General features: G+C 41.0%; 3 protein-coding genes across 8 annotated transcripts in view; 2 read left to right on the top strand and 1 right to left on the bottom strand.

Annotated features, from left to right (window-relative positions):
- ppp1r13l (protein phosphatase 1, regulatory subunit 13 like) overlaps nt 1-2,126 on the bottom strand; it is a 19,668-nt gene extending 17,542 nt beyond the window's left edge. For all 4 annotated transcript variants that reach the window (XM_019861500.1, XM_019861501.1, XM_019861502.1 and 1 more), the window contains exon 1: nt 2,001-2,126. The gene's annotated coding sequence lies outside the window, so the exon portion shown is untranslated. The remainder of the gene's footprint in view (nt 1-2,000) is intronic.
- A 172-nt stretch (nt 2,127-2,298) lies between these two features.
- On the top strand, nt 2,299-4,738 carry LOC109510682 (optic atrophy 3 protein homolog). 3 transcript variants are annotated; one of them, XM_019861177.1, is made up of 3 exons: nt 2,299-2,424; nt 2,709-2,916; nt 3,945-4,738. In XM_019861177.1, exons 2-3 carry the CDS (start codon nt 2,775-2,777, stop codon nt 4,271-4,273), a joined length of 471 nt encoding a protein of 156 aa, XP_019716736.1. In that variant the 5' UTR covers nt 2,299-2,424; nt 2,709-2,774; the 3' UTR covers nt 4,274-4,738. The 3 variants fall into 3 exon arrangements, with proteins under 3 accessions (XP_019716736.1, XP_019716735.1, XP_019716733.1); XM_019861176.1 differs by having other exon boundaries at nt 2,663-2,916; XM_019861174.1 differs by lacking the exon at nt 2,299-2,424 and having other exon boundaries at nt 2,565-2,916.
- An 893-nt stretch (nt 4,739-5,631) lies between these two features.
- On the top strand, nt 5,632-6,939 carry LOC109510695 (optic atrophy 3 protein homolog; the record flags this gene model as incomplete). Its single annotated transcript, XM_019861188.1, has 1 exon — nt 5,632-6,939. A coding segment is annotated over one exon (354 nt), but the record flags the coding sequence as incomplete, so codon positions are not given.
- Between the last annotated feature and the right edge of the window lie 5,218 nt (nt 6,940-12,157).

Here is a 12,157-nt window from a genome sequence, read left to right as displayed (position 1 = left end):
TTTTTACTACATATGCCCCATGTGAGTCAAGAATCTGTCGGTGGTGCACCACAACATTTCTACACAGGGAACAAAGCAAGTGCCGTTACGCAGAGATTTGCAGGTCCTTTCCCACAATTTATGTTCCCCTTCCAAGCAATTATGTGCTTTTTTTCTTTTTTTTCAGTTGGGTGCCAAAAAGCGAGTGTTAGTGCACGGGAGAAGTGGTGGTTTGGGGCAACGGGCTGTTTGTGTGCCATTCCCAACTGTGATTAAACGCTTTGGGGAGAACGGTACAGAACATGTGTTGCCTATTTGTAAATGCAAGTTTTGCTTTTCCCAAAGTGAGCCCAGAGTGTGTTTTTAAACCACAATAAAAAAAAGAAAAAAATCATTGTAAAAAGTGGAGGCTTAACTTAATCCTTATTGCAATAAAATCTCACTCCCTGAGGTTGTAAATTGGGAATTGGGCTAAAACTTTCAGGAACAACTTGCCTCTTTCAACTCAAGTCACTTCACAACAAGCAGCAACTTGACAAATTCTTTAAAAAAAAGAGAGCTCAAAATGTTTATTACCACCGCTACTTAAAGTAGTTATCTTCCTCTTTGTTTGCGTCGCAATGACTGTTTTACACTGTTGCAAGGTAGCCAAGTAGCACACAGCAGAGGCCAAAATAAAATTCATCATGACGCACAAACTGTCAAATTCTTTTGAATTGCGTAAATACTGTATGTTTTTATAAATTGCTACATGACAGAAGGCTATTTTTCTGATTAAAAAGACATAACAAAAAATTAATTTGCGGGATGGATGCTGGAACAGATTAATGCCATTTTTATTTATTTCACTGGCCAACAATGACTTGAGATACAACCATTTGGAGTTACCGACATGATGGCGGAACGAATTCTACGAAATGTCACTTTGGAGAAATTTGCATGTGTGTTGTTGTGCTGAACAACAAGTTGCAGCAAGTGGCCACATACCGCTTGACTGAGTGCCAGTTTAACATTCTGCAAGCAGGTTGGATTTGCTTGCAGACGTGAAAAGAGACTTGCACATCTAAATATGTGTCAATTCCTGTAAAGCTTCATACCAAAAGTCCTTCGGGGTTCAAGTCCTGAGCAAGTCCTGATGTGTTCAGCCAATACAGCATTGAAAGTACCGGGTAGTTCGATGTCTTGTAAAAATTGTGTGTGTGTGTGTGTGTGTGCGTGTGCGTGTGCGTGTGTGTGTGTGTGTGTGTGTGTGTGTGTGTGTGTGTCTTTTTATCCTCTGGCAGAACTCCCACTCATAAACTTAGTATCTGACTTTGACACATTGGTGCCTTTTCTCTATAATCTTAATTTCATTCATATATTTAGAGTTTTCAATCGAGCAAACAAATATTTTTGGAATGTGGGAGTAGGTTCAAAAAAAAAATCTCACACAAGCACAGAGCGAACATACAAACTGCACACAGCAAGGCCACGAGAGTTTCGATCCCTAAACATTAGAACTACGAGACAGACATTCTAACTAACCCCAGGACAACCATGTTGCCCTTGTCAATAACTCGTATAATATTGTGATCAATATGTGAGTTTTTTAGTCCTCTTCACGTGCGTGTTTTTTTAAACGAACACAAGAAATAAACTTATTTTGAATACTTTAGCATCCTTATGATTTGTCCATGCAACACTGACAATCACAATCAACGTCATTGATCTTGCATCCTAAAAACCCTAAAATGTGTCCAAAAAGTCACATGAATGAACATGAAACTAATACAAATCTGGGTTGTTACGTTGCTTTACTGCCTCCATGAAATATATCGTATAGTCATGCCGAGGAACTGGCTGTGGTACTTTCATGGTTGCAAGCCAGACTGTTACAGGATTAGTAACATCTGATGTTCGATAGTTTGAGGAGGAAAAAAAACACCCTCGCCTTTAAGAATTCTACGCAACAGACTATAACGTCATTTTTGAGGAGGTGCGGGTAACTTTCCTTGCAGGAATGCACATGAGAAGTCGCTTACCTTGAAGAAAATGGAAACCTGTTGTCCTCCGACAGACAGAAAATCTGCGTGTCCTGACTCCTGATCAAGGAACACTTTTTTTCTGGGCTTCACGAAGTCGGCTGCACAGTCACAGAGAAAGCGAGAGACAGAGCAGAGAGAGCGAGAGAGAGAGAGAGAGAGAGAGAGAGAGAGAGAGAGAGAGAGAGAGAGAGGAGAGAGAGACAGAGAGAGACAGAGAGAGAGAAGGAGTGCGTGTGCGCGCGTGTGTGCGTGTGTGTGTGTGTGTGTGTGTGTGCGCGCGCGCTCGCGCGCACTTCCTCCAGGCGTGAACACACATCGCTCCAGGTCCGCCCCTGCAGTCCTGCTCTTCCTCCTCCTCCTCCTCCCCTCCCGATAAAAACGCAAGGAACTCGAGCCAGGTGTTTGAGCCGAAGCAGGCCAGGTAAAACATTCCTCTTTTTTTCATTTTTACACCGAATTGTATGTAGTTTTATTTTTTAATTAACGTTTATTACTTTTTGTAATTTAATGTTATTAACATGTATGAATTTTGTCATAGTTCCAAATTGTTAAGTAACCTCAGTTTTCATTTTTAATTCCGAGTCAGTAATTGATGTACAAAGTACAACTACGTGTGCAACCATAATGAATGTACTCGTTGGCCAATGTGCTTTTGTCAGAACAGCGTCAGCTGACGTGCCAGTGCTACGTCTTATTGGTCACCAGGGTAACCACGTGATTCACTTTTACCACACGTACCGCCCCTGAATGTGAACGCACTTCCGCCCCAAGATGGTCGTCGGCGCCTTCCCAATCGCCAAGCTCCTTTACCTCGGAGTGAAGCAGTTGAGCAAGCCCGTCGCCAGCCGGATAAAAGCCGGGGCACGGAGTAGCGAGTTTTTCAAGAATTACATCTGCCTGCCGCCGGCCCAGCGTGAGTAACCGGCCTTTAGGGGCCTCTTGTGACCGCTAGACTTCAGTGTCAGACATTCCCGGACTGAATATAGCCGGAGATTCGCCGATGACCAATGAGATTGCGCTTCTTAAAACCCTGTATCCAATAGGCATTGTGAATTCTCTTGGTTGACCAATAGTAGACGGGAACAGGTGGGTGGGCGGTTCTTATATGTCATTGAACGCTTGTGGAGCAACACAACACAGGGCGAATTTTATCACCTCACCCTGGCAGTTATTAAATAAAAATAGGAGTAATAAACTTATCCGCATTGTGACAACCTATTTAAATTGATCAGGATATTTAGCTAGCTATTTTCAGTTGAGCATATACATTAAATTAATGTAGTTACCCCTGTTGAAACAGCTTCCAGTTCAACGACAGTAAATGGCAGCCATTCATTTATATTTCTGTGTAAACATCTTTTAAGTACCCCAACACGTACAGAAAAAAGACAAATAAGCCAATCGAGCCGATAAAAAATGTATTCCTTTTTGCCACTCGAGTTTTTATTGCACACAGCCAAAACAGTCTATGAAAAAAAGTCGGAGTGCAATAATGAATGGGAGTCACATTTGCGAGGATTTCAGTCTTCATTTCTTGTGTTCGTCGCTTTTTAGGTTTTTGTACTTTTCACTTGAAATGCCATTCTATGAATTTCCTCCACAATTGCCATCCATCGATCCCGGTTAGGTGGTTCCACATTAAACCAATTCCTCGATATATCGTTTTTACTTGCTACTAATAATATATTCCCCAAGTATTTATCGCTGTCTGTCCTTTATTGAAATCCTTCATGGTCAGGGTCTTGCAGCTTCAATATCTTTTAAAAAATGTCCAGATTTTGACTAAAGGGCTGCAAATTAAAAAAACGTTTTTTAAAAAAATCTGATTAATCGTTTAATCAAAAGATTAAATTATTAAAATAATCACAAAACCTTTGCATGGTGATGCACATTCCCCCACTCCTCCATAATGTGATATTTTATCTGTTAATGTCATTGCAGTGTACCACTGGATCGAGATGAGAACCAAGATGCGCATCATGGGTTTCCGTGGGGCCAACATTAAGCCACTGAACGAGGACGCGGCTGCTGAGCTGGGTGCCGAGCTGCTCGGCGAGACGATTATCTTCCTCGTGGGCGGCGGGTGCATGGTGTTGGAATACACCAGGCAGGCGGCTAACTCGCGTCGCAAGGAGGACGAGCTCAACCAAACGCTCACCAGCCTACAGACTCAAGTAGCCGAGCTGACATTCACCACAGAGACGCTAAGTGCTCAGCTGAGAGAGGTGAACAGGCAGCTGGTTTCCTTTCCTACCCCCACTAAAAAGTGATGTGTTTTTGTAAAAGTGGTACGCAAAGGGACATGAGAACACACGACTGCAACATGTAAAGCCTGAAGCTTCTACTTCACTGTCACCCCCTCAAGGAGGAAGAAGTGGACATAACATCAGGGAGCTGCATTTTGTAATCTACGTGTTCAGAGCAACTATGTATGCAAATCAGGGGATTGCTATGATATTCATAGTGTATTTTCTGTGGCTGATATTGCATGCTCATTACAAAGTGAAATGACTGGGTAGAGACTTGCATCAACAAATTCAAAACAGAATATTTCTGATAACGGCAACCTATTTGATATTTCATAACTTGGGAGAGGCTTGGTTTATGATTAACATAACTCTCCCAAGTAATAGAAAAAAGGTCTCAGTCAATATCACTGTGAATCACTTTGCTGGTTTATGTACAACTGATATAATGAATGAATAATATTGTAAAATAAATACTATAATAGAATTCATGATGAATAATAATGAATTTGTACAAATTGCTCTGAAATTAAAAATATCGTTGGATACGCTGCCCTAAAACTAAATGTTTACACCCATTTTCTATAGCCCTCGTCCTCAAAGCTAGTATTTAAAGTCATTTGTTTTCCATTAGTTGTGGAAATAGAGGGTTTTAGTATCATTGCTAGGTTTAAGGACTTGTATGTTTTTTTTAAGTGACGCAATATGGCTATTTCTGGCGGGTAGCATCAAAAAATACACTACCCATAATTTTTTCTCCTCGCGTCAACTTCCTGTTTACAATTGTATGGCAGCCATTCATTTATATTTCTGTGTAAACATCTTTTAAGTACCCCAACACGTACAGAAAAAAGACAAATAAGCCAATCGAGCCGATAAAAAATGTATTCCTTTTTGCCACTCGAGTTTTTATTGCACACAGCCAAAACAGTCTATGAAAAAAAGTCGGAGTGCAATAATGAATGGGAGTCACATTTGCGAGGATTTCAGTCTTCATTTCTTGTGTTCGTCGCTTTTTAGGTTTTTGTACTTTTCACTTGAAATGCCATTCTATGAATTTCCTCCACAATTGCCATCCATCGATCCCGGTTAGGTGGTTCCACATTAAACCAATTCCTCGATATATCGTTTTTACTTGCTACTAATAATATATTCCCCAAGTATTTATCGCTGTCTGTCCTTTATTGAAATCCTTCATGGTCAGGGTCTTGCAGCTTCAATATCTTTTAAAAAATGTCCAGATTTTGACTAAAGGGCTGCAAATTAAAAAAACGTTTTTTAAAAAAATCTGATTAATCGTTTAATCAAAAGATTAAATTATTAAAATAATCACAAAACCTTTGCATGGTGATGCACATTCCCCCACTCCTCCATAATGTGATATTTTATCTGTTAATGTCATTGCAGTGTACCACTGGATCGAGATGAGAACCAAGATGCGCATCATGGGTTTCCGTGGGGCCAACATTAAGCCACTGAACGAGGACGCGGCTGCTGAGCTGGGTGCCGAGCTGCTCGGCGAGACGATTATCTTCCTCGTGGGCGGCGGGTGCATGGTGTTGGAATACACCAGGCAGGCGGCTAACTCGCGTCGCAAGGAGGACGAGCTCAACCAAACGCTCACCAGCCTACAGACTCAAGTAGCCGAGCTGACATTCACCACAGAGACGCTAAGTGCTCAGCTGAGAGAGGTGAACAGGCAGCTGGTTTCCTTTCCTACCCCCACTAAAAAGTGATGTGTTTTTGTAAAAGTGGTACGCAAAGGGACATGAGAACACACGACTGCAACATGTAAAGCCTGAAGCTTCTACTTCACTGTCACCCCCTCAAGGAGGAAGAAGTGGACATAACATCAGGGAGCTGCATTTTGTAATCTACGTGTTCAGAGCAACTATGTATGCAAATCAGGGGATTGCTATGATATTCATAGTGTATTTTCTGTGGCTGATATTGCATGCTCATTACAAAGTGAAATGACTGGGTAGAGACTTGCATCAACAAATTCAAAACAGAATATTTCTGATAACGGCAACCTATTTGATATTTCATAACTTGGGAGAGGCTTGGTTTATGATTAACATAACTCTCCCAAGTAATAGAAAAAAGGTCTCAGTCAATATCACTGTGAATCACTTTGCTGGTTTATGTACAACTGATATAATGAATGAATAATATTGTAAAATAAATACTATAATAGAATTCATGATGAATAATAATGAATTTGTACAAATTGCTCTGAAATTAAAAATATCGTTGGATACGCTGCCCTAAAACTAAATGTTTACACCCATTTTCTATAGCCCTCGTCCTCAAAGCTAGTATTTAAAGTCATTTGTTTTCCATTAGTTGTGGAAATAGAGGGTTTTAGTATCATTGCTAGGTTTAAGGACTTGTATGTTTTTTTTAAGTGACGCAATATGGCTATTTCTGGCGGGTAGCATCAAAAATACACTACCCATAATTATTTTCTCCTCGCGTCACTTCCTGTTTACAATTGTGGCGAGCTACGAGTGAATCAAATGCCCTCTTTGTCATCTGCTGTGAAAACGCTCATTCGGTACCAGAAGGAGAAATGAATTAAACCAAAGACAATAGATTAATTTCATGTGACGTATGCATACATTAAGTCTGGCTGCGCGCGTATCTTGGAGGCTTAAAACCCAAATGTGAAGTAAAGTTGGCCAACCATGTTTTTGAGTAATATCTGAACAATTATAAGCATATTTCCGTTATTTTTTTAACGCAACCCTTCCGGATTCTTTGTTTAACCCTTAGCAACGCCCTTGACAACGAAAATGCTTTTCTCTGGCGAGCTTCGGAAATGACGTCACTTGGTGACCTGCGAGGGAAGTCCGCCATTGAACAGGGTCGTCAGCATTGTTGCATTGCTTGTTAATAAGATGCCACGGCGGTGTGTAGCGATGTATTGTTCGCAATCGAAAGAAAAGTTATACCAGTGGCCGAAGGATAGCAGGGCACGTAAATGGACATCTTTTATTCGCACGAAGCGAATGAATTTCACGCCGTCATCGACGAGCGTTCTCTGCTATCTCCACTTTAAAGATGCCTGTTTTCTCAACCGGTCTGCTTATGATCAAGGATTTGCAAATAAGTAAGTGTGGTTTTTGGATAGATGATGATGATTTTGTCAAAGCATAGCTGCCAACTCTTGTGGAATGAACAGTAGAAGGGAGCGACGTTGGCCGAAAGCTAACTCGAGAAGTTACGTTGAACAGGAGAAGCTAGCGACGTTAGTTTTCGGCTCGAGGCAAACTCCGATCGATGCTATTCATATCAGCGATGAGTAATAATGGCAGTCAGACAAATTGTTCTGGAAGTACATTTCAATAGGTTGGCAGCGCTGCTTTGTTGACGAATGAATATGACACGTCCTCTTGGAAAACTTCCAATCATTTGTCACGCCTACTGCATTTTATGATTTATTTAATAATTAAATATTTGGTAAGACAGGGGTTAGAAAAGATGTGATAGTATTTTTTTTAGGTTTTATAGGCTTTACGAGCAAAATATATTTCTAGTGTCTCCTCATGTTTATTCTGCAGGTTATTACTCAAAACAACTGCTGTCCCAACAATTCACCTGCCTCCACAAGACCAGCAAGTTCAATATCCACCTGTCCAGCAGAGAGGCAAAAAGAGAGATTAATGATGACAGTCAACAGCGAATGAGAGATTAGAAGTACTTTTCTTTTGCAAGCTCATCACAAGCAAATAAGCCGATCGTCAGGACCCAGCCAGGCAATTAATATTTAAGGAATTTGTTTTCTTAAAAAAAAAAAAAAAAAAAAAAAAAAAAAAAAAAAGAAGAATAAAATAAAATAACGGTTTATTAAATACAAAATTCAACAAGATGATGAAGTTATACCACCACATAGTGTGGATAAAAGTAAGTGATGATGATGATGAGGATGGCCATTAGTGATAAACATATACATACATTGATTATAAACATATTTATCTAGGCTAACTGCTTGAACATGAAGTCTGATTTTTTTTTTTAGCAATAGTATGTAACGATACTATTGTTACACTCTTAGGAGCCTAAATGTTTAACAGATCAAAATCGTGTGAATAATGCCGTCCTCATGCTGTGCCGTGGGTTGTCGGAATAGAAAGAACACACAAAGGGATCTAGTCTTTTACAGAATTCCTACTGGTAAACACCCCTTTCAGAAAAACCGGCGAAAGTTTTGGTTACAAGCTTTACGACGTGAGAATTGGACTGAGGAGACAATTAATAATGCTCGTCTTTGCAGTGCTCACTTCATATCTGGTAAGTACTTGGGAATTAGATCCACCATGTCAAATTATTTTACCAAATGCCACCCAAATTACGATGTGTGATCTTAAACAAGTCTGTCCAATAAATTGCGCAATGTCGCCGTTTCATATAAGACACCAACCACACAATAACAAAACAAACTATTCTTTGAAAATAAAGTAAACAGATCATTTGCATTTTGAGAGTCGGCTATACAACAGCAAATAACTGACGATGCTGAGCAGCTGAGATTGAACAAACTATAGTGCACGAACGTGACTACAATGCGCCATTATAAATTGCAGGTGAGCAGATTTATTTGATACATTTTTGTATCTTTGTCATTTTATTTCGTTACCATTAATTTAATACTCACGAAATAAAATGACAAGAAGAAATGGAAAATAAAATTCATTTACTCACCAATGTAGTTCTCCACGGCGTCTGCTTATTTGAAAATAAAATCCATCCTCCTTTCTTTTCTCAGGAACACTTCAGTGGCTCTGTTGTACAGTTTTTCTGTTCGTTTCAGGTCCATCAGCAAGTCCTTTTCTATCGACATGGAAGCTAATGCTGAAAGCCGCTTTTGTCCGGTCGTGTTTCTGGCATAAATTTTAATCCGTTTTAACGCTGAAAATGACCGCTCAACAGATGCCGTGGACACGGGGATCGTAACAGCCAAACAGGCCAGTGTGTAAAGTTGTCCCATACTCTCACTCAAATTTTTGCTCCGAAGAAAATCATGAAGATCAGCTGAACTTCTCCCTTCAAAATCAACCATGCCATACATTACAGTCAGTTCTGTTTTAAGACGGGGAAGATCAAATAATGCTCCGTGGCTCCGTGTTAAGCTGGAGAAGGCTGTTTGTGGAAATTTTTTCCTGTATGTCTGAAAGTGCTGAGGGTCGAGAAGGGAGAGAAACATCAGTCTTTCGTGGTCCTGAAATCGAGTCCGTATCTGGGAAAGAATGTTGTCCAGAATGCTGGTATGGAGACGTTGGTAGTGTGCGCGCAGGTCGTCTTGTGCCGCGCCCTGGCCTCTGCGCACGCTTGGAGCACCTGAGATGCGTACTGTTTCTTCGTATATTTCGCTGAATTTGTCCCTTGCTCGCTCAACTGTGTCACAAAATTCGTTCACCCTTGCCATGCAAAATTGCACATCCAATGATTTTGTCTGAAGTATTCCAAAAAGCACATCAGCATACTCAAAAATCCCATTGAATATGTTGAGCAAAAAACAAAATTCAAAATCACCCAGACGTGCAGTAAATCCATCAGCAGAAAGCACAGTGTCCTGATCATATTCATCGTGGTGCTCCGATATGTGATCAAACAGCTCCTTCAACGCAAGTTTCTTCTCATAAACTGCATTCACCAATCTTGATGTATATTGCCACCGCGTCGGCGCAACCTGAGGAAAACGATGCTTGCATATGTCGCCTAGTAGTTTAGTGCGCTTCGGAGATCTGGAGAAGAATGCAGCGAGGCCATTCAAATTGGCTAAAAAGACCTTACACTCTTTAAGCTTTGAGGTCCCTTGCATCAGTACTAAATTCAGATGATGTGCATAACAGTGAATAAATAAGGCCATCGGTGCCTTTTCTTTCACTTTATCCTGCATGCCATTCAACCCGGATGCCATTACCACTGCGCCGTCATAACACTGTGCCACAACTTTGTCCAGAGAACATTCATATTCCTCAAATAAATGGAAAATAAGAGCGGCAATGTCATCAGCTCGTTTGCCACTGGTTACATCCTCAAATTTTATGAAACGCTCCTTGACACCTGTGTCCGTCAGATAGCGCAGGACGAGTGAAAGCTGTTCCGTGTTACCCACGTCGGTGGTTTCATCAACCATCACTGCGACAAAAGGGGCTTTTTTGATCTCCAGTTTGATCTCGTCTGCCATCATTTCAGCAATAGCATGAATTAGATCGTTTTGTATTTTTCCGTTTTGTATATTTCTGCGTCATGTTCTGCAAGAAAAGAAATAAGTTCCATGTAGTTACCTCTATTTAAGGACTCGGCCCCTTCATCGTGTCCCCTGAATGAAAGTTCCTGTTTTCCCAAAAACATGACACAATCCATGAGTCTTTTCAATATCTCCCTATTTTTTTTAACTTTTTTGTTGTGGAGCTCCGTCTCCCGGCGTGCCTGTTCACTGAGCTGCAGCTCTATGCGAGTGTCCCCGAACGTTTTTAAACGCACCGTAGCTTCCAAGTGCCCAGCCGTGCTCTGATGTTTCCTTGCTGCCTTGGTAAAACAACTTAAATTGGAAAATCCAGTGTGGCTCCAAACACCAAATCGGTCCGTTGCAAACAATAGGCATTCCCAGCAGTATAATCTGCAGTGTTTCTCAGAGGCTGTGAGCCACAGGTACCGTTCATAGTTGCTCATTTGAAAATGACGGACAAACCCTTTTCCTTGCTGGGACAGGCTAGGTAGCACAGGAATTGGGCGACCTCTTCGCACAATATCCAGCTTTTGGTGGAAGGTCCGTCTTGAAAATTGAGTGGAAAGTAGTTCCGCAACCGGATCGATGTCTTCTCCTTCAGCCATTTTGGGTTAAAATTCAGTGATAGCTCTAGCAGGTGCTTGTCCAATCAGCGAACACGCACATCCAGCCTCGACGTAGGGCATTCTAGCTGGCCCTGGTAGCAGACGAGTCCGATCACAAGTCTGAGACTCGTGATCTGATTGGCTATTGCAAGCTGACTGTGCCCGTTCATTTACAGCGCACAGGGCCTGCTCTGTTTAATCTGAAGGCCCTGAGCAAATTTAATTTACCTGGCAACACAAGCTAGCTGAAATATGATTGGTTAAAAACTCTACCATAATAAATAAGTTATTTATCGAGTGGCTTTCAATGTTACTCGACCAAGTGGAAATAATATGACGTAAAGAGTACAGAGAATAATAATTTTGTCTACATATTTATGAAAATAAAATAACAAATTAAATTTATGTTATTCTCAGAAAATAAATTGATTAAATTTACTTTTCTCAGAATGTTTAGGCCAGCAGAGAAGGCCTTGCTGGCCCTAAGGGTCCGCCACTGATTGGGGAATTTCAAAATAAATGTGATTGGACATTTTTTTTTCCTGGTAGTCAGGAGGGTATAGCATGAGAGTAAAGAGATTTTCGTCTCTTTATAAACACACTTGCAAAACCCCAGTGGAACGAAGAAAGACGACGTGGACAAGACAGTTATTGTAGTAAAAAAAAAACAGTCTGGCTTCGAGCATCGTGTCGGCTAGCTAGCTTCGCTGTTGTTGTTGTTCAAAGCCACTTTGACGTTCTCTGTGACGTGGGTTGCGTCGGCGCTGATTGGTTGAAACCAAAAGACGCGCGCGTGCGTACATGCGAACATGACACCGGCGGACTATGGACTGCTGAGGCGCGCTTCACTCGAGTGGTGTCGCTTCAAGTGAAGCAGTTGATATCTGGTCTTTACAGTCAAACGTGTTTCAATTTGTGTGTGAAGTAACTCTTCAATGCTTCATGCACATGTTAAACACAAACATGTGCGTGCATATATATATATATATATATATATATAGAGAGAGAGAGAGAGAGAGAGAGAGAGAGAGAGAGATCTGCACTATATATATACAACAATATGTG

Source organism: Hippocampus comes, unplaced genomic scaffold (assembly GCF_001891065.2).
Source record: "Hippocampus comes isolate QL1 unplaced genomic scaffold, H_comes_QL1_v1.1 scaffold122, whole genome shotgun sequence".
Classification (NCBI taxonomy): Eukaryota; Metazoa; Chordata; class Actinopteri; order Syngnathiformes; family Syngnathidae; genus Hippocampus; species Hippocampus comes.
Note: the sequence above shows the minus strand (reverse complement) of the source record. Positions and strands in the feature narration are given on the sequence as shown.